Genomic DNA, 20,036 nt, shown 5'->3' on the forward strand with positions numbered 1-20,036 from the left:
TCAGTTTGATTCCTCCTCATGAACTCTGAGCTAAACACTGTTAAAAGCTTGTGTGGATTTGTCAGCGACATGAACGTCTGGTCTGTTTGGGATCGTCCTCAACACGATGGATCGGTGCACGGTGGCGCAGCTGGTAGTGCAGCGGTCTCGCAGCAAGAAGGTCCTGGGTTCGATTCCTGCCGGGGGGACGCTGTGGGCGCTGAAGTGCGTGTTAGTTCCCCCATGACTTCAGTGCCCACACCATGGGTGGGGTTGGCAAAAGAGGATGTTCTCCCCGTGTTCCCTTGGGTAGCAATGTGAGCTACCCTCACAAAAAACATGCACACAGTCCTGTGTGATTTTTAAGGCCTTCTCCAGAAGGGAAGCACCGTCGGAGCTTGCAGAGCAACTTGGCCCTCTCGACGCTCTCGACAAATGCTTGCCGGCTCCTTCTTTGCAAGCAGTATTTATTGAAAAAAACTGACAGGCGTCGGCTATGTTAAGACAGTGGATGGACAATGGGAGGTAACAAACAGATAAACAGGACATTTCAGTTGAAGAACAACTAATCTATGTTTTGCAGAACAAACAGACATCCTTTCTGTTGAGGGTGTTCCAACAGAATATCCAACTGAAATGAGACAGTTGTGGACCAGCCCAAACCCCTGAGCAGTTTAGGGAGTGGCTGTTGTAACTGGTAACATGTGATAAGCAATTGTCTAACACACAGTCAGCTCTTCAAGCTGACCCGATTCTGTTTTTCATAAGAACAAAACTTAATCCAAAAAGGTTGATTAACCTCACACTAGTTACTTTTTTTTAAAGTAATCCCATACACTACTTAGTTACTGGTTGCTGAAAGTAACTAGTTACATTACTAGTTACATTACTTTTGGATTACTCCGCAATATCACCTGAGCTGCACCAGAACTCGATTGCCAATGAACAACATGTACAGGACTGTCTCAGAAAATTAGAATATTGGGATTTTCTGTAATGCAATTACAAAAAACTAAAATGTCATACATTCTGGATTCATTACAAATCAACTGAAATATTGCAAGCCTTTTATTATTTTAATATTGCTGATCATGGTTTACAGCTTAAGAAAACTCAAATATCCTATCTCAAAAAATTTGAATATTCTGGGAATCTTAATCTTAAATTGCATTACAGAAAATAAAGAACTTTATCACAATATTCTAATTTTATGAGACAGTCCTGTAGTTGGAACCTAATTACTGCAGTGCCCAGATCAGCACAAATGTGTATTCGTAAAGTCCCGTAAAATCACGTTAAGTCAGACAAGAGTTGCGCAACGCGTGAAGACGCATGAAAGGCAAGTTTGATTTTCTTTTCTGTTCTCCCGTTCTACATGTAGCTGAAAAGCTTAAAGCAGGGGTGTCAAACTAATTTTGCTTGGCGGGCCAGATTTGACCAATTTCTTTCTCTCTGCTCTCTTTTTGCCACACGCTCAAAATAGAATCTGGTCTTTTATATCTGGAACTGTGGATTGCATTTTAGGTTGAGTTTTTTAATAAGTCTTAATTTTGTCTCACTGTCTCATCAACAGTCGTGTCTGTTTTACAAGCTTTATTTATTCCGTATCAATAAACTGGACCAAACAAGTGTCTCACTCTAATATTTATTTGAACTTCCTTTAGTTGTCATGTGACCGTGTCCTTGTTTCAGTCAGATCATCATGTATCTAAACATTCATTTCCATCCAGAGCTGCATTTCTATTTCCACCAAATGTTGTGCTGATGACGGGGGAGTGGGACTGATGTGCAAAGTCTTCTTCAGCCCGTCCTGAAGATCCTCACTGGGTGAAGGTCTGGATTTAGATTTGATTAAAGCAGCAGCACGAGTGCTGACAGGAACCAGTAAGAGACCATCTCTCTTGTGTTGGCCTCCCTTCATGGGTTCTCCAGAACATCTACAATCAAAGTCAAAACTTTATTGTTATTTGCGTATAAAGTCCTAAACCAGGAGTGTCCAAACCTGGTCCTTGAGAGCTACTGTCCTGCATGTGGACACCGAGGACGGGGCTGGTGTTGGTCACAAAGGGAGCGCTGGTTCAGTTATTAGAAAGTTATTCATAATTGTCTTACAGTAGTTATTAATAACTAATGAAGACGATGACTTATCAAAAAGATTCAATTAAAATGGGGCACCACCTGACTTATCAGGAAATAATAACTAAACAGCAAAATGGGTCTCAAAGTAGCTGTTATTCCCTACGTGCCGGCCTGTTGCCCGGGGGGGCGTTACAGAATAACAGTGAAGGAAGGAGTCTGAGCACAGACCTTTACAACCAGCAGCTCTGACAAATATAGATAAAATAAACACAAACAACTTCTCTCATTCAAATTAATCAGAATTTATTTACAAAACTAAACTACACATAAAACAACAACTAACTAAACACAAACTTCTTTCAAACTAAATTGGTGCATTTTAACTCCATCCATTATCTATTCCCGCTTTATCCTTTGCAGGGTCACGGGGGTCTGCTGGAGTCTATCCCAGCTATTTTCAGGCGAGAGGCAGGGCCACATATACAGACAAACAACCAGACACACTCACACCTACGGGCAATTTAGAATCACCAATTAACCTAGCATGCATGTTTTTGGACTGTGGGAGGAAACCGGAGTACCCGGAGGAAACCCACGCAAGCACAGGGAGAACATGCAAACTCCACACAGAAAGACTCTGCTGGGCCTGGGAGTTGAACCAGGGACCTTCTTGCTGTGAGGCAACAGTGCTAACCACTAAGCCACCGTGCTGCCTAACTGAACTTTAAAAATAAATGATATCAGTACTGATTAGGGCTGAACGATTAATTGCATTTGCGATAATATTGCGATGTGATAAAACGAGATTTTCTAAGCGCAAAGGCTGTGATGTGATCTGGTCACGTAATGTGCGAGTGAGTGGAGCGGTGCCGCGTAACCTATCTACCATGGCCTTAGCGTTAGGGCTTGGCCACGCGGGGCTTTATAAATGTATTAAATATATGCGCGCAGAGTCGGCGCGGCGATGAGCAAGAGCCAGGCGCGCGCCGGTGGACAGTGAAGCCTGAATTATGGTTCTACGTTAAATCGACACGTTAAATCGACGCAGAGCCTACGCCGTAGTGCGCGCGTCCCCGTGTACCCTACACCGTAGGTTCAACGTTGGTGTAACGCGGAACCATAAATCAGCCTTGAGTCGCGCTGTGAGCCTGAACCTGCAGCTCGTCAGCTCATCAGGAGGAGAGGTTAGAGAGCGGGGCTGCCAGTTGTTCATTGCTGGGTCGTTTGTTAACTCTGAGCTTTGTTGGTTTGTTTGTTAGTTTGCTGGTGGTTTTTTTCTCCCTAAGATTTTTGAGTTATTTGTGAAGAAGTTCTGAGTTCCTTGTGAGGAAGGTTTTTTTGTTCCCCGTGGGAGTTTTTCTGTGTTTTTCTATTAAACTACGCCTCGTTTTGGCTAAAGTTTAACCCGGTTTGGTGTCGTGCGATTGGGTTCAGAGAGAACGACCCATGACACTCGTGTGTACAGACGTGTGCAGACGGGTTAAAGAGGTGAAGCCACAGATTTGTTTTCTTTATTGTTGTAATCTGTCCTTTAAATAAATCTGATATTGTTTATTATAAAACAGACTGATTTATTGCTTGTGTAGTTGAAAAATACATGAGAACAGGGCCTTGAAAAAAAAAATCGCATATTAAATCGCAATCGCAATATTGAGGAAAAAAAAAAATCGCAATTAGATTATTTTCAAAAATCGTTCAGCCCTAGTACTGATCACAGATGTACACTTTCTATCCAGTGTGAATACTTTGATGTCGCCTTAGATGACTTGATGTGGCAAAACCTGCTCCACACTGCTCACATCTGTGAGGCTTGTCTCCAGTGTGAATACGTTGGTGTCGCTTTAGCTGACCTTTTTGGACAAAAGCCGCTCCACACTGCTCGCATCTGTAAGGCTTGTTTCCAGTGTGAATACGTTGGTGACTCTTTAGAGAACTTAGGTGGGCAAAAGCCGCTCCACACTGCTCACATCTGTAAGGCTTGTCTCCAGTGTGAATACGTTGGTGACTCGTTAGAGAACTTTGGTGGGCAAAAGCCGCTCCACACTGCTCACATCTGTGAGGCTTGTCTCCAGTGTGAATACGTTGGTGTATCGTTAGATAACCTAATGTGGTAAAAGCCGCTCCACACTGCTCACATCTGTGAGGCTTGTCTCCAGTGTGAATACGTTGGTGACTCTTTAGAGAACTTTGGTGGGCAAAAGCCGCTCCACACTGCTCACATCTGTAAGGCTTGTCTCCAGTGTGAATACGTTGGTGACTCGTTAGCTGACCTTGTTGGACAAAAGCCGCTCCACACTGCTCACATCTGTAAGGCTTGTCTCCAGTGTGAATACGTTGGTGACTCTTTAAAGCACTTTGCTGGGCAAAAGCCGCTCCACACTGCTCACATTTGTAAGGCTTGTCTCCAGTGTGAATACGTTGGTGAATCTTTACAGAACTTTGGTGGGCAAAAGCCGCTCCACACTGATCACAGCTGTAAGGCTTGTCTCCAGTGTGAATACGTTGGTGACTCTTAAGGTGACTTTGTCGGGCAAAAGCCGCTCCACACTGATCACAGCTGTAAGGCTTTTCTCCCGAGTGAATAAGCTGGTGTCGCTTTAGAGTAGCTTTCTCGGCAAAAGCCGATCCACACTGATCACATCTGTATGGTTTATCACCAGTGTGAGTTCTCTTATGGATCTTCAGGTTTGCTGAAGTGGTGAAGACTTGCTTGCAATCATCACAGCAGTGTCTTTTGGGTCTTCCTTTAGGATTCTGTAACAGAGAGAATGACTTACATTACCAAGGATGCATTATCAAAAGCCTTTTCAGTCTCAATCAAGTGCTGCCTCTCAGGTTGTTTCCTGTGAGACAATTAAGTTTATCTTCTGAGGAATAATGTTAAACATATTTTGTTACAACTAGTTCTAAACAGTACGACACCTTCAGATGAGACTTCTTATACGTCTACGTAATAAGTGTAAAATTTGAGAGCTGCTGAAACACACACTCAAAACCCATTCATGAACTATATATATTAAACATAATATTGAACATGAACTATTGTGTTTATTAGGGCCTGAGCACTGAAGGTTCGAGGACCCTATTGTATCTGTGATGTTTATCATTCTTATTATTATTCTCGCGAGAAATGAATTGCCTTTTTGGAGGCCTTAACATGCTCGAAATCTCACCAAATTTTGCACACGCTTGCAGAGTTGCGAAAAATTACGTATTTTATGGGCGACAGGCATGGGTCGACAAGAATGGGCTCTATAGCACCACCTATTTTATGTTTTTTGAAGAGCCCCACAATATGGTTGACTTACAGCAATGACCTTTATGTGTCTATTGTATCAGACAAAGCTCTACGAAAAAGTGTCTTGGACCCATGCTCTAAGTTACACAGGAAGTCCGGCATTTTGAACAAAAAATTGCATTTTTCATGAATTCTGGTCATTTCCAGGCCTCGTATTTTAACGAACTCTTCCTAGAGATTTTATCGGATTGGCTCACAACTTGGTTTGTACAATGTAGACACAATGGCAGACGCTAAATTGCGAAGCTTTTAAGTTTTCACCAGAGGGCGTGACCGTACTGATCCGGACGAAGTTTGAGGTCATTTTTAAGGCTCGCCATGAAACATCAATTGGCTATAACTCAGCAATACATGATTTGATGTGGAAAACGTATGTGCACGATTGTAGACTGAGCCTGATGACATCTATGGTGGAATATTCAGGATCGGTTGTAGCGCCACCTGTTGGCACCAGGAATTGTCATGTCTTCTAGTATGCATCCGTGCTCCAAGCGAGATGAGTGGATGGATCTCAAAGCTGGTCACATAATAGGTAAGACATTGACTGACAGAGAAAACTAACTTTTTATCTCTAACGCGTCGCCGTTAGAGGTAGTCATTTTTCGGTGTCTCGCCATGAACATAAAAGTTGTTTTAACTTTCAAATACTTTGTTCAATTTGACCCAAAATCTATACATATAATCAGGCTTCCATTCTGAACAAGTGGATATGACAATCTTGGATGAACTCCATAGCGCCAGCTTTTGGTCAGGTATACATTTTTCATCAAATTATGTGCTGTAATTGCTGTTTCGTTCATCCAATCACAATGAAATTATTATTGTCATAAGGGTCCTTATTGACTGCGTCGCATATCGTGGCAATAACTTGAACGAAATTGCCTTTTTACGTCCCTCTGAATTTCTGGTAAAATAATCATTAAAAATCACTGTTTTTTGTCTTAGGACAATTAAATGTCAGATTCAGATACCTTTTGACAGGACTCAAAAATCATATGCTGGTACATATCGGTTTTGGAGAACTTTGTCACTCACTTTTAAAAAAATATGAAATAACTAAATAAATGATAGCTTTGTCATGCCATGTCCAATTAACTTCAAACTTCGTAAAGATATTGTTGACTGATATAAAAATGTCGATTTGAGCAATGTATGTGCAACAGTCGATTTATAATGAATTTTTATGTTAAATCCAATGGACAGCTGGCTCTGAATCTCTGTCTGTGTCACACGCAGCGGGAGCGGAGCATGGATGTATTATAAAACGGGAGCGGAGGCCGAGGGGGAGGGGGGGAGCGGGGGGAACGTTACTGCGCGCGCAGCATGGTGACGTCAATCGACGTGCACTCGCGGTGGAGAAAGAGTTCTCCAGTGTTTTCACAGAAGATTCACCTAATGTAAGTATTTTGTGTTATGTGCATAATTGTAGACTTAGGGCCAATCCCAATTCTCCTTCACTCGCCCTTCTTTTCTCCACTCGCACTTCTTTTCTTCCCTAAACCCTAAAAAAGAAGGGGGAGATTTTAGGGCACTTGAGATCTAGGGCACTTGGCCCAGGTGCCTGTCCCGACGCAGAGTACGGCAAAAGCATTCTGGGAAATTTTCATACCCCCTCGCTCGCCAAGTGAGCATCTGAAATTCCTCGATTTGAAGGGGCTATTCTCAGCCCCTCGCCCTCGTTATGCCCCCTCCCCCTAGGTGAAAAGAGGAATTGGGACACCACTACCTTCACGGGAACGCGCAAAAGTTAGGGTTAGTGAAGAAAACGAGGGCGAGGGGGAGTATTGGGACGCAGCCTTAGGGCCAATCCCAATTCAACTTCACTCGCCCTTCTTTTCTCCACTCGAACTTCTTTTCTTCCCTAACCCCTAAAAAAGAAGGGGGATATTTTAGGGCACTTGAAATCTAGGGCACTTGGCCCAGGTGCCTGTCCCAATTCTCCCCCTACCCCTCGTTTTCATCCCCAACTTGATCAGGAAGCAGAGAGCCAAAAGCTGTTTTAATTTCAGCTGTAGCGCTGTTAATATGGCACTGTATTAAGTTTTAATATTTTTTCAGGCATAAAGGTAACCTTAAGATCCGCAACCTGGGCTCAGTTTATCCAAATAACTCCGATGTTTTCGGAGATGAGAAGAGCCACCGCCCCCGGGGAGCAGCAGCAGCTCACAGCCCGAGATCAGACATGTCCGCCGGGTCAGGCTGCTCCGTCGTCCCGGGAGAGAAACTCTCTCCCGGGACGCAGCTCTGTTGAGAATTATGCTGGCTGAAATAAATCATTTAGGAAGATGTTGGTTTAATAGATTAAATCTAACAGTTGTAGCTACGCCTGTTAAGAAATTTGCTCCGAAATTTAGAGATTTCTGTCTGCCGGCTCCGGAGTTTGGGTCCGCGTTAAATCGACGCAGAGCCTACGGCGTAGGGTACGGCGTACGGCGCGCGTCGCCGCGTACATCGACGCAGGGCTTACGGCGTAGATTACGTAACCTACGCCATAGGCTCTGCGTTGGTGTAACGCGGACCATAAATCCCTTTATTCTGGCGTGATCTTCCGCAACTTTATCTGAAAGTGTGTAAATTACCCAGATAACAGCTGGATTACTTTGTGGTTTCTGAAGACTATTATATCAGAAACATCCAAAATAAATCTGACGAGTCACAGGATTATTTCTCTCTATTTCTCTGAGACGAGTCTGCCTGTTTGCCTTCGGTCGGCGAGTCAAATCGACGCAGAGCCTGCGGCAAAAGCATTCTGGGAAATTTTCTTACCCCCTCGCTCGCCAAGTGAGCATCTGAAATCCCTCGATTTGAAGGGGCTATTCTCAGCCCCTAGCCCTCGTTATGCCCCCTCCCCCTAGGTGAAAAGAGGAATTGGGACACCACTACCTTCACGGGAACGCGCAAAAGTTAGGGTTAGTGAAGAAAACGAGGGCGAGGGGGAGTATTGGGACGCAGCCTTAGTCTGAAGACATCTATGGTGGAATATTCAAGTGGAATAGTTGTCACCGATGTTTTTCGGCCGGTCGGCGCACGTCTGTAAGCCCACAATGCACACTTGCTTTTTTTCTCCTCTCTACCGAACAGAAAAATAAAACCACTGATTTTGAGACAAACCCGTCTTTTTAAATTCAATTTTTCTACAGAAAATTACAGTACATGTATTACACCATATTTCACAGCAGCTTTGTAATCATTTCATCATATTTATTATTATCGCGCTTTCATCCGAGATCTGGTCAGGAGCGCGCAGCGCTGCGGCCACGCGCAGCAGAGAGCCGAGAGAAGGGACGTCCCGATTTCAGCCGCAAAATCTGCCTCTATTGGCCAGTTTAACAGAACTGCAGCCTTCGCGGACCAGGAGGAGATGCATTTAACCGTCGGAATTCTGAAACTGCCGATTATTTCTCCTGGTGCGTTCAGGGACAATTGGAATTTAATGAATTTGGCGAGAATTGACCATTGCTTTATTGTATTGGTTCAATATTATTTAAAGAGGGATAAACTTCATTTATAGTTAGAAGGAGAACCATGAACACTTTCAATATGTTTTGCAAGACGTGGAATCACATTTATAAAGAAATCATTGAATTTATTAGCAATTTATGTATATGCTCTGTTATCCTATGCGCCATAAATGTAGACTGGGCTGGAATAGATGATTTTCTTTTCTTGTTGAGTAATTCTTTCAATATTTTCCATAGATTTCTTTCTAATTAGGTGGTTGTATTTATTCCTATAATTTTTGTATGTAGCACAATTTATGATATGGATTTTTCCACATAAGTATGTTAGCACTTCATGATCAAGCTACAATACTGTAAGAAAACTCACCTAGCCCTCTGCTGAGTTGACACGAACTATTGTGTTTATTATATATTGAACATGAACTGCAGGAATTTTACACACCGTCTCCCAAAGAGTCCAATGGTAAAAATCTAACCTTTCTGTGCAAATTATGTCCACCTGCGCTGAGAAAACAAGTCTGAGCGTCTGCCTCGTCAACTTCAAATTTGAAACGTCATGTGGAGTTAAAGCATCCATGTGAGAAAATATCTGCGAGTCCTCGACAATCAAAAAAAGTCATCAGGAAAGAGCAAGAAGACCCAACAGCCCCAAACGACCCCAGTCCCACTGCTGCAGCTTCAGGGGGTTGATTTCCCAGTAACAGGTAGAAACACTGATAGGGGACCACATTGTTGGAGATTTACAGCCTCTGAGTAAAGTTGAAAAGCCACTAGGACAATACATGATAATATACAGCAGGGTCTCCAACCCTGGTCCTCGGGAAAACCTGTCCTGCATGTTTTAGATGTTTCCTTGCATCATCACACTTGATTCATAAACAACAATTCCTACAGATACAATAGGGCCTTCGCACTGTCAGTGCTCGAGCCCTAATAATAATCCAAAATGACGTGTTCATAGAACATTGTCTGAAAGTAGCCCACAGATCTGGAAATAAACTGCTAAACTAAGTTATAGTACCACAGAAACTAGTGGAAACAGTTTTATTTTAGATTGAATAAAACGTTAAAGGTATAGTCTGTAATCGTATTCAAAAACATGTATTGTTATACTGGGTGAAATGGTCCTTCCATCCTGAGAGTAGCCAGTGAATACTGTGTTCAGAAAAAGAAAAGAAAAAAATCTGACCTTCCTGACAGCTTTAATCCTGTAAAAACTCTGACCAATCTGTTTTTGCGCTCCGAATGGCACGGATTGGTCAGAGGACCAGAGGATTGGCAAGGGGGAAAGAACCAATCAAATGTCTTCATTTTAAGTCCTGCCCACGCCCCCCTCTGTCCCATGCGCGCACTCGTCACGTCGAAAATCTTGCCGGAAAACTTCACACACTCGAGTCACATTTGCTGAAGAATGGCAGAGAGAACGCAGCCAAAAATACCACCTCCAGTGTTACTTGTAATGGCTCGTCCTGCTAAAAAAGCTAAAAAAAGAAAGCCAAAGTGCGATTCTGCGGCGCAGGTTGTCGGCTACCTGGGGTCTGCCACGGACCGCAAGAAAGAGGCCTGACGATCCGCGTCAACATGGGGTTCTGTCAGGTGTCCCTGCCCCATCAATGCAGGAGCTTTTGCAGAGTCAACTCAGCAGAGGTCTAGGTGAGTTTTCTTACAGTATTGTAGCTTGATCATGAAGTGCTAACATACTTATGTGGAAAAGGTAATTTGAAAAATCCATATCATAACTTATGATCTAAAATACAGGTGCATATCCAAAAATTTGAATATCGTGGAAAAGTTCAATATTTTTTGTAAGATATTTCAGGAAATGAAAAATGAATAAAATATGTATACATATTTTCAGACACCATGAAAATATTTATATTTTTGTTTTCTGTACTTTCTAAAATATCTTACAAAAATATTGAACTTTTCCATGATATATTTTAATTTTTTGAGATGCACCTTTAGTTATCTAAATTGCGTGTGCACTGAAAAAGTTTGCGCGTGCTGTTTGCGTGTGGTTTGCGGGTTATCAACTAAGATTGCGTGCGCAATTGATAACAGGTGCAAACAGCAGTATTTAAATGAGGTGTTGCGTGTCTTAAGGTTTGCGAGCGCAAACTCTACGCCATGGAGAGTCTGGATGGAATGCACAGTCACAAGTCACAAGCGCAAAATGAAATTTGACGAGTTGGAGTTAGAGATATTAGTGGAAGAGGCAAATAAACACATTCATGAACTACAGCAAAGAAATTTAAACATTACCAAAAGAAACGCAATATCGGAGAAAACCTGCGATAGAATAAATGCAGTTGGTAACACAAAAAACGGAAAAACGTCTGGTTTTTCATATTTCAATTTTAGGCACAGATCAAAAATACGAAATAGAAAAACGGGCCACAGGACCGAATTTGATTTTAATATTGAATTGGTCGGGTTTGCGTGACCCCGCGGTGCTCGGCATGATCTGAGGAGAAAAAGACAATCAGACACAGAGCTGGAGAGCGCTTTGATTCAATATATTTATGAGTTAAGTTTTTATTCAGATGTCCACAGTATATTGCAAATATTATATATTATATAGCAAACACTGACAGTAAATGTGTGACAGACGGGACCATGGCCGTCGATTTAACGCAGAACCATAATTCAGGCGAAGCTGCAGTCTCTGCGCTGATCACTACACACCGGGTCGGAGCGGATTTGGTCATGATGTTTAACCTGTGTTTTGTGATTAATAAGCACGGGTTTTAATTAAATGTAATTTACGAAGGATGATTTCACGTTCAATAAGATAAGTAATCAATAAAATACAAAGTTTTGGCACAAAGGCTTGGCCTGCTTGTGGGCGAGTGGAGGGGGGCACAATAAAAGAAGGTGGCAAGATATAAGGCGGAGAACTAAAGACAAAGTGGCCTTTAATAAAACTTGTGCAACCATTTTTAAAATAGCATGCAGCAGAATAAAGACTCTCTCTCTGCATATTCTTTGATTTTGGATGTCGCCTCCTTGCCACAATAACAGCAGCAGCCGATTAGCACCTTCCTTTCGAACGTATTAAATACAGACGCAATCACAATACGCGCAATTACTTTCAGGCTTGGTAAATCTCATTGCGCGTGGTAAATGGACATATTTGCATTGTCCCCTCCCAGTATTTAGGATTTCTGCCGGGTACGCCCCATATTGATTATTCATCAGGGCAAAAGTACTAACTGAATTGTGTGTGCAATTTTGCGCATTTCAGAGACGCAGACGTCTTTGCACGCTGTTAGTAGATCAGCTGGCACTTTGGTTTGCGCGTGCTGTCAAGTTTGCACACGTTTTAACACACGCAAACCTTTAGTAAATCAGGCCCTTAGAAAACTGTCATGAATGTTTGTTACTGTGTGAAATGGAAACATAGTTGAAGTGTTGTCATTCATTGTGTCTTTGAAATGCAGTAATTGTTGTCAGATGTCTAATTGTGATATTCCCCCTAAAAGGTAAATCACTGCCCAAGGACTAGATGGCCATTGGCCACAGCTCACAATGACACCTCATGCAAAGCCTGATCTGTCAGCCGTCTCTGGACATGGCTTTTCTTGTGTAAATACAGATTGTTTGACACCCAGAGGTGGCAACGCTATAGATACTTGTGTAAAAATAGTATTTGATTGTTCTATTTTGTATTTTTTTAAATAAAAGAAAGTGTTATACCACATTCGTTGTCATTATTCATTTAGCATGTAAGAAGGTGAGAAATGTAATAGCTTGTTTATGCTGAAATAGTAAAGGAAAGGCATTGATTGTTTTCTATTTTTTATTCAAATATGACAAAATATAAATAATAAACATGAAAATGTGCTGTCCAAAATGTCCTGGAAAACTCGCTCTCCTCTGCTGACTCCTGCAAATGCGCATTCCCCAAAGTTTGTGGGGGCGTGGCTTTGGACGGAGCGCTGACGGAAGGGGGAGGAGGGGGCGGGGCTTAGAGGAGGTGCCACTTTCAAATCTTGCTAGCTCTCCAACATTACTGACTATACCTTTAAATGCTGTTATTAAAATGCATGTAAAATATACTTGAGATTTACATTATGATGCTGAACAACTTAACAAGCTTTTTCTTATGTGATTAAAGAAATTATCTGACAAAAATTGAAATAAATATAATCAGATGCAAAGACAGCTTAAAGTGAGCCTCATTGTGATCTCAAAGAAGTGAGATAGGAAACAGGCCTTAATGTGCTTCTCAGGAGAAAAAAATAAAAGATTTTTGCTCCTAAGAAGAAGCCTAGATAATTACGAGGGCAATCTGTCATGTGGAGGTGGTTCTTTATGGGACAATATCCAAAACATGGGTCACAAGCAGCTGGGCCCCTGTTATTTTCATTAGGCATCCTGGTTCCACAACCAGCAGAATACTTTGTATGACATCGTTGAAGCTGTCCTATTACTACAATCTTTCACAGTAAAATTAAAAAAGAAAGAGCAAAATTCCAGTCACAGAAAAACAGCCAAACAAGCATGATAATTACCTGTCTTGGGTTGTCCTCCTTAGCAAGAACCTGCCGTGAGGCCTTGCTTGGTGAATGAACTGCCTCCATTGTGGATGTAATCTTTGGAAAACTACCTGTGATAAAGAAAAAGAACAAACGTAAACACATGGCCATGGGACATCAAAATAAAATAGGACATAAATACAAAAACCATGACAAAACCCGTAGACATGGATGGGACATGGACGTCAACAGGTTTAAAAACATTCAACGTAAGAGTTAAGGGGAGATTTTAGTTAAGGATCCGTGCTGTCATTGTTAGTCATTTAAAACGGCAAAATTAGGACGATATTTCAACCGTTTTAACACTAAACTTTATACTAAGCAATATTTTCAATGACTGATGTGTATACATGTACATATTATGGATAGGACTAACGTGGAACCGGCTCATCCCTCAGTAGTTTGTGTCCAGTTTGTTGGGGACTCCCCTACTGGATGGCTGGTTGCCTTAAATGGGCTGAACAATGAACAAAGGTGAGAGTTACTGCAAACATTCATGTAAAGGATATTAATATCATTAAAAAGGAGAGATAAAGTAGACAGCGGTTCTATTTTCACTGCATTTTATATTTGTTCTTGACAGTTTGTGTCCAGTTATTTTGTATGTTGTTCAGGAATCAGAGATAAGCGGGTGGTATATTCTCTTTTTTTTTGTTCTTTTGTTTGCAATAAAACTATTATTGTACTCAAATGTCTCCTGGTTCCTACCTTCTGAAATATGTTTTATTTCGATTCAAGAAAATACATTTTTAGTTTGGTTTTTAGTCTAGTTTGGTGACATCCACTGCCAATCCAGGAAGCAGGAACACACGGAGGCACACATCAAGCACTGGAAATCTGCAACAAAAACCACAAACAAAACACAAAACTTACACGGAGCCGACCAAAACACGAGCACCGATTGACCCAAATCTCGAGATCCGAACACGGTCTGAGCTATGCTACTGCTAACTAACCCCAAAAACTACAGAGCAAGCATGCAGGTGAACAAGCCAGTGTATATATATCTGTCAGATTAATCAAAAGTCTGAATTAAGTTTGTTCTTATGAGAATCAGAATCAAGTCAAGTCAGAGAGCTGACTGTGTTTGTGACATTCTTTGACACACGCAGGAGGTTAAAACTGCTGATTTCCTCGTTGGTAAATTAACCATTGTCTTTAGACACATCTGTTTCAAGACCCCAATCACATGCTCTAACAGATAACAGGGAAGCCTGTTATCTGTTTTTGTCAGGGGGGGGGTCGACTGACAGCCATCTCATTGTCTCTAAGGGTTAGTTGGACCATCTGATGACAAGACCATTTCTTAAAAGGATGTCTGTTGCTCTGCACACCACAGATAAGTTACTTATTAACTGAAAAGTCATAGGTATGACTTTTCAACCATCATCTGATCTGTTTGACCATCTGTTTCCTGTTTTTGTCCATTGTCCATCTATACATTCACTGTTCCAAATATGGTCATGTTTCCTGTCAGTTTACGAATGAATAGCTTCCTGCAAGGGGAGGGTCTTTGGGAAGCATTTGCTGTCAGGGGGTCTGCCTCTGTCAGTATGCTTCTCCCTCCTGCAGGAGCGCCTGAAAAATCATTTCTAACAGTCTCTGGTGTCGTTTTCCAAGTTATTTATGTTGTGATGATTTAGGAACCTAACAATATCTATGTGTGTGTGTATGTATATGACTATGTGTGTGTGTGTGTGTGTGTACACATGTCTGTGTGGCTATGTGTGTGTGTGTGTATGTATATGACTAAGTGGCTGTATGTGTGTGCGTACGCGTGTATATGTATGTGTGGCTAAGTGTATGTGTGGCTAAGCGTGTGTGCGCGTGCAAATGTGTAGCTATGTGTGCGTGTATATATATATATATATATATATATATATATATATATATATATATATACATACATACATACATACATACACACACACAGTCCGGAAAGTATTCAGAACGCTTCACTTTTCCCACATTCTTTTATGTTACAGCCCTATTGATAATAGGAATAAATTCATTTTTTTTCTCAGAATTCTACACAAAACACCCCATAATGACAACATGAAAGAAGTTTTGATGAGACTTTTGTAAATTTATTAAAAATAAAAATAACAAGAAATCATATGAGCATAAGTATTCATGACGTTTGCTTAATACTTTGTAGAAGCTCCTCTGGCAGCAATTACAGCCTCAAGTCTTTTTGAATAGGTTGCTACAAGTTTGGCACAACTATTCTTGGGCAGTTTTGCCCATTCTTGCTTACAGACCCTCTCAAGCTCCATCAGGTTGGATGGGGAGCGTCGGTGTACAGCCATTTTCAGATCTCTCCAGAGATGTTCGATGGGATTCAGGTCTGGGCTCTGGCTGGGCCACTCAAGGACATTGACATGGTTGTTCTGAAGCCACTCCTTTGATATTTTGGCTGTGTGCTTTGGGTCGTTGTCCTGCTGAAAGATGAAGCGTCGTCCTAGTCTGAGGTCAACAGCACTCTGGATCAGTTTTCATCCAAGATGTCTCTGTACATGGCTGCATTCATCTTTCCGTCAATCCTGACTAGTCGCCCAGGTCCTGCTGATGAAAAACACCCCCACAGCATGATGCTGCTACCACCATGCTTCACTGTAGGGATGGTGTTCTCCAGGTGATGAGCGGTGCCTGGTCTCCTCCAAACACGACACGTGGAATTCATGCCAAATAGTTCAATCTTTGTCTCATCAGACCAGAGGATTTTTTTTGTCATGGTCTGAGAGTCCTCCAGGTGCCTTTTGGCAAACTCCAGTCGGGCTGCCATGTGCTTTTTAGTAAGGAGGGGCTTGCGCCTGGCCACTCTACCATACAAGCCTGATTGGTGGATTGCTGCAGAGATGGTTGTCCTTCTTGAAGTTTCTCCTCTCTCCACAGAGGAACACTGGAGTTCTGACAGAGTGACCGTCGGGTCCTTGGTCACCTCTCTGACTAAGACCCTTTCTTCCCAGATTGCTCAGCTTAGGCGGGCGGCCAGCTCTAGGGAGATTCCTGGTGGTTCCAAACTTCTTCCATTTAACGATGATGCAGGCCACAGTGCTCACTGGGACCTTCAAAGCAGCAGAAATGTTTCTGTACCCATCCCTAGATTTGTGCCTCGAAACAATCCTGTTTCGGAGGTCTGAAGACAATTCTTTTGACATGTTTGGTTTGTGTTGCAACATGCACTGCCAACTGTGAGAGCTTATACAGGTGTGTCTCTTTCCAAATCAAGTCCAATCAACTGAATTCACCACAGGTGGACTCCGATTAAGCTGTAGAAACAACTTGAGAGATCAGTGGAAACAGAATGAACCAGAGCTCAATTTTGAGCTTCATGGCAATATATATAAATTATAGTTTTTTATTTTTTATAAATTTACAAAAATCATAACAAAACTTCTTTCATGTTGTCATTATGGGGTATTTTGTGTAGAATTCTGAGAAAAAAATGAATTTATTCCTATTATCAATAGGGCTGTAACATAAAAGGCAGGCAGGCAGGCCTGCCGGATGTATGTATGTATGTATGTATGTATGTATGTATGTATGTATGTATATATATATGTGTGCGTGAGTGAGTGTGTGTGTGTATATGTGGCTACTGTAGATGACCATTTAGTAGCCCGGGCGTTTAATATGCTAAATCCACATGGACCCCAGGCGTTTATAAGAACCAGGCGGGTATTTGCACCAGGCTACTATTTATTTTTGCAATGAGCAGCACCAGACCATTACTTACAAAGAACATATGAGATCACCATAGTACCACTGGAACTAAAATTGTACACACTGTACACAACACCTCACGACGAGCTCCCGATCACAAATCGTGAGGTCGCAAGAAAATCAAGCGTGTTTGAAATCCTGGTCGCTCCTCGTGAAGGAATCACAGTTGAAGCAGCTGCGACCCGATTTGCCTCATCCTTTCACAGAGAGCATGCGCAATCTCTAATGTTACGTCAAAAACTATTATTTGTAGTTTAAGTTTTGCAAATTCACATTACAAATCATGTTTTAATAGCAAAAAAAAAAAGAGCGCATTTCCATGTATGGTGCGGGTCCCCACGTACCCTACGCCGTAGTCTCTGCGTTGGTGTAACGCGGAACCATAAATCAGCCTTACGGCGTACCTTGCACCGTAGGCTCTGCGTTGGTGTAACGCGGAACCATAAATCAGCCTTCAGTGTGTGCGCTGTCTGCTCTTCAGAAAACCTCTTTTTTCTCTTCTCATTTTGCTGGGACGTCGGGTTCCTCCGCCGAGACACAACTTTTGCGGTATGCGTTCTTTGTTGTGTCTAAAAATGATTCGCAGTGCCCACCCAATCAGAAACGGTACAGATATTTTGGTTGAATTTTAATTGAACCGGCGTTTATTATGCCAAATGGGCTCGGACCCCGGCGGCTATTAGAGCACAGCCGCGTATTTGCGCGCAGGCGACTATTTGGTCATCTACGGTATGTGTATGTATGTGTGTGGGTATGGGAGTGTGTGTGTGCCACCCGGACCGGGCACGTGGCCAGGAGGCCCTCACCCTCCAGGCCAACGACTCCCGATATCCGATATCCAATAATAAAATATACTAAACACAATAATGATAACAAAAATAATGATAATAATATAATAATAATAATATTAATAACCATCTTTGTATAGCATAATATTAATACATTATTACATTTTGTTGTCCTGCCAATGGAGGCCCAAATCCTCCATGGCAGGACCCTTTCATACCGCATTCTCACCGACAAAGGCGCACAATCACTAGGGCTGAACGATTTTTGAAAATAATCTAATTGCGATTTTTGTCCTCAATATTGCGATTGCGATTTAATATGCGATTATTTTTTTCAAGGTCCTGTTCTCATGTATTTTTCAACTACACAAGCAATAAATCAGTCTGTTTTATAATAAACAATGCCAGATTTATTTAAAGCACAGATTACAACAATAAAGAAAACAAATCTGTGCCTTTACCTCTTTAACACGTCTACACATGGGTCGTTCTCTCTGAACCCAATCGCACGACACCAAACCGGGTTAAACTTTAGCCAAAACGAGGCGTAGTTTAATAGAAAAACACAGAAAAACTCCCACAGGGAACAAAAAACCTTTCTCACAGGCAGTACTCGAGTTGTAAAAAACAAAATCAGGGGGGATGGTGGATTTTATCATATGGGGACAGATAATTTGTGCTGATTACAAATAATAAAATATATAACAAATAATAGCACTGACCTGCAGAAATACTGCAGGAATGACATAGCAGCAGTTCTGTAAGCTTTAAATATCCACTGGGCTTACATCAAATACATCAAAACACAACAATAAAAAAAAGTTTTCTGAACTTATCAATATGACTCTGTCCTTCACAGGATAAGTAACATGGATCACTGCAAAAACTCAAAATCTCAACAATAAGAATATTTGTCTTACTTCTAGTTAAAATGTCTAATTTTAGTAAAAAGAAATCTCATTACACTTGAGATTTTTTTTGCTTGTAATAAGAAGATAAATCTTGTTCCACTGGCAGATTTTCCTACTTATTTCAAGTGAAAATGTACTTGAAACAGGTGAAAATTGTCAAATAAGTTATTTTTCTGGTGATGACTCTAAATGTTGAAATAGCAGTAAAACCACATTCATTGATGAAATCACATAAGGGATGGAAAGGGGGGATGGCAGTTTTACAGGGCGGGAAGATTTGGACCGTTTTTATTTCAGGGGGGATGATTTTGACCGTTTTTTATATTTCATCCCCCCTCAACTCGAGTACTGCTCACAGGGAACTCAGAACTTCTTCATAAATAACTCAAAAGTCACAGAGAGAAAAAAAAACCACCAGCAAACTAACAAACAAACCAATAAAGCTCACAGAGTTAACAAAACGAACCAGCAATGAACAACTCGCAGCCGCTCTTTAACTTCTCCTGATGAGCTGACGGGCTGCAGGTGGTTTAAGCCTGATTTATGGTTGAGCGTTACACCAACGCAGGGCCTACACCGAAAAGTACGCGGTACGCGCATTGTACCGCGCGCGTCTCCGCGTAACCTACGGCGTAAGCTCTGCGTCGATTTAACGCGGAACCATAAATCAGGCTTCACAGCGCGACTGTCTGCCCGGCTCGTGCTCGGCGCCGCGTGCAGCTCCTCGCCACGCCGACTCCGCGTTCATATATTTAATACATTTATAAAGCCCATATATTTATAAAGCCCTGCCTGGCCGAGCCCTAACACTGAGGCCAAAAAAGGGACTTTTGAACGGCTAGTTCACTTTCAAAAAGATGCCAGAGGGTTCACTGGACAAGACTAAAGTTATTTACATGTTGATTTGAAATTAATTGCCATCGAAGTATGTCGAGTCTCAAATACCACTAGCAGCCAAACACACGACCGATGCGCAGCCGCCCCCCCGTCAAAAGCAGACACCGCTGGATAGATGTGAGGGAAGGAGGTTCCTCACCTGGATACATTAGATGAGCAAAGAGAGATCTGTTCCAAAGAATCTGAAGTATTAGCTTATTATAGCCTAACTGCACGTTATAGGTTGAGTTACACTCGCTGCTGTTACATGTGCACTTTATTTTTTTTAATCCCCCCGTTTTGATCCCACTTAGGAGAAGGGGATATTTTTTGAGCCTTTTATTTTCCTCCATATGAGGTTAGACATAGTTACATGGAAA

At 41.9% G+C, this 20,036-nt stretch overlaps 1 protein-coding gene across 1 annotated transcript in view; it reads right to left on the bottom strand.

Moving 5' to 3' along the window:
- The window catches only part of LOC133447289 (zinc finger protein 420-like), a gene marked incomplete at its 3' end in the record, with an annotated part of 127,163 nt that overhangs the window by 99,635 nt on the left and 7,492 nt on the right, over positions 1-20,036 (bottom strand). The window contains exons 3-6 of the mRNA XM_061725924.1: positions 14,064-14,192; positions 13,732-13,812; positions 13,332-13,426; positions 3,840-4,812 (exon numbers count right to left, since the gene is read on the bottom strand). Coding sequence (XP_061581908.1) covers positions 3,840-4,812; positions 13,332-13,400 — 1,042 coding nt within the window. The remainder of the gene's footprint in view (positions 1-3,839; positions 4,813-13,331; positions 13,427-13,731; positions 13,813-14,063; positions 14,193-20,036) is intronic.

This window comes from Cololabis saira, chromosome 7 (genome assembly GCF_033807715.1).
Source record: "Cololabis saira isolate AMF1-May2022 chromosome 7, fColSai1.1, whole genome shotgun sequence".
Taxonomy (NCBI): Eukaryota; Metazoa; Chordata; class Actinopteri; order Beloniformes; family Belonidae; genus Cololabis; species Cololabis saira.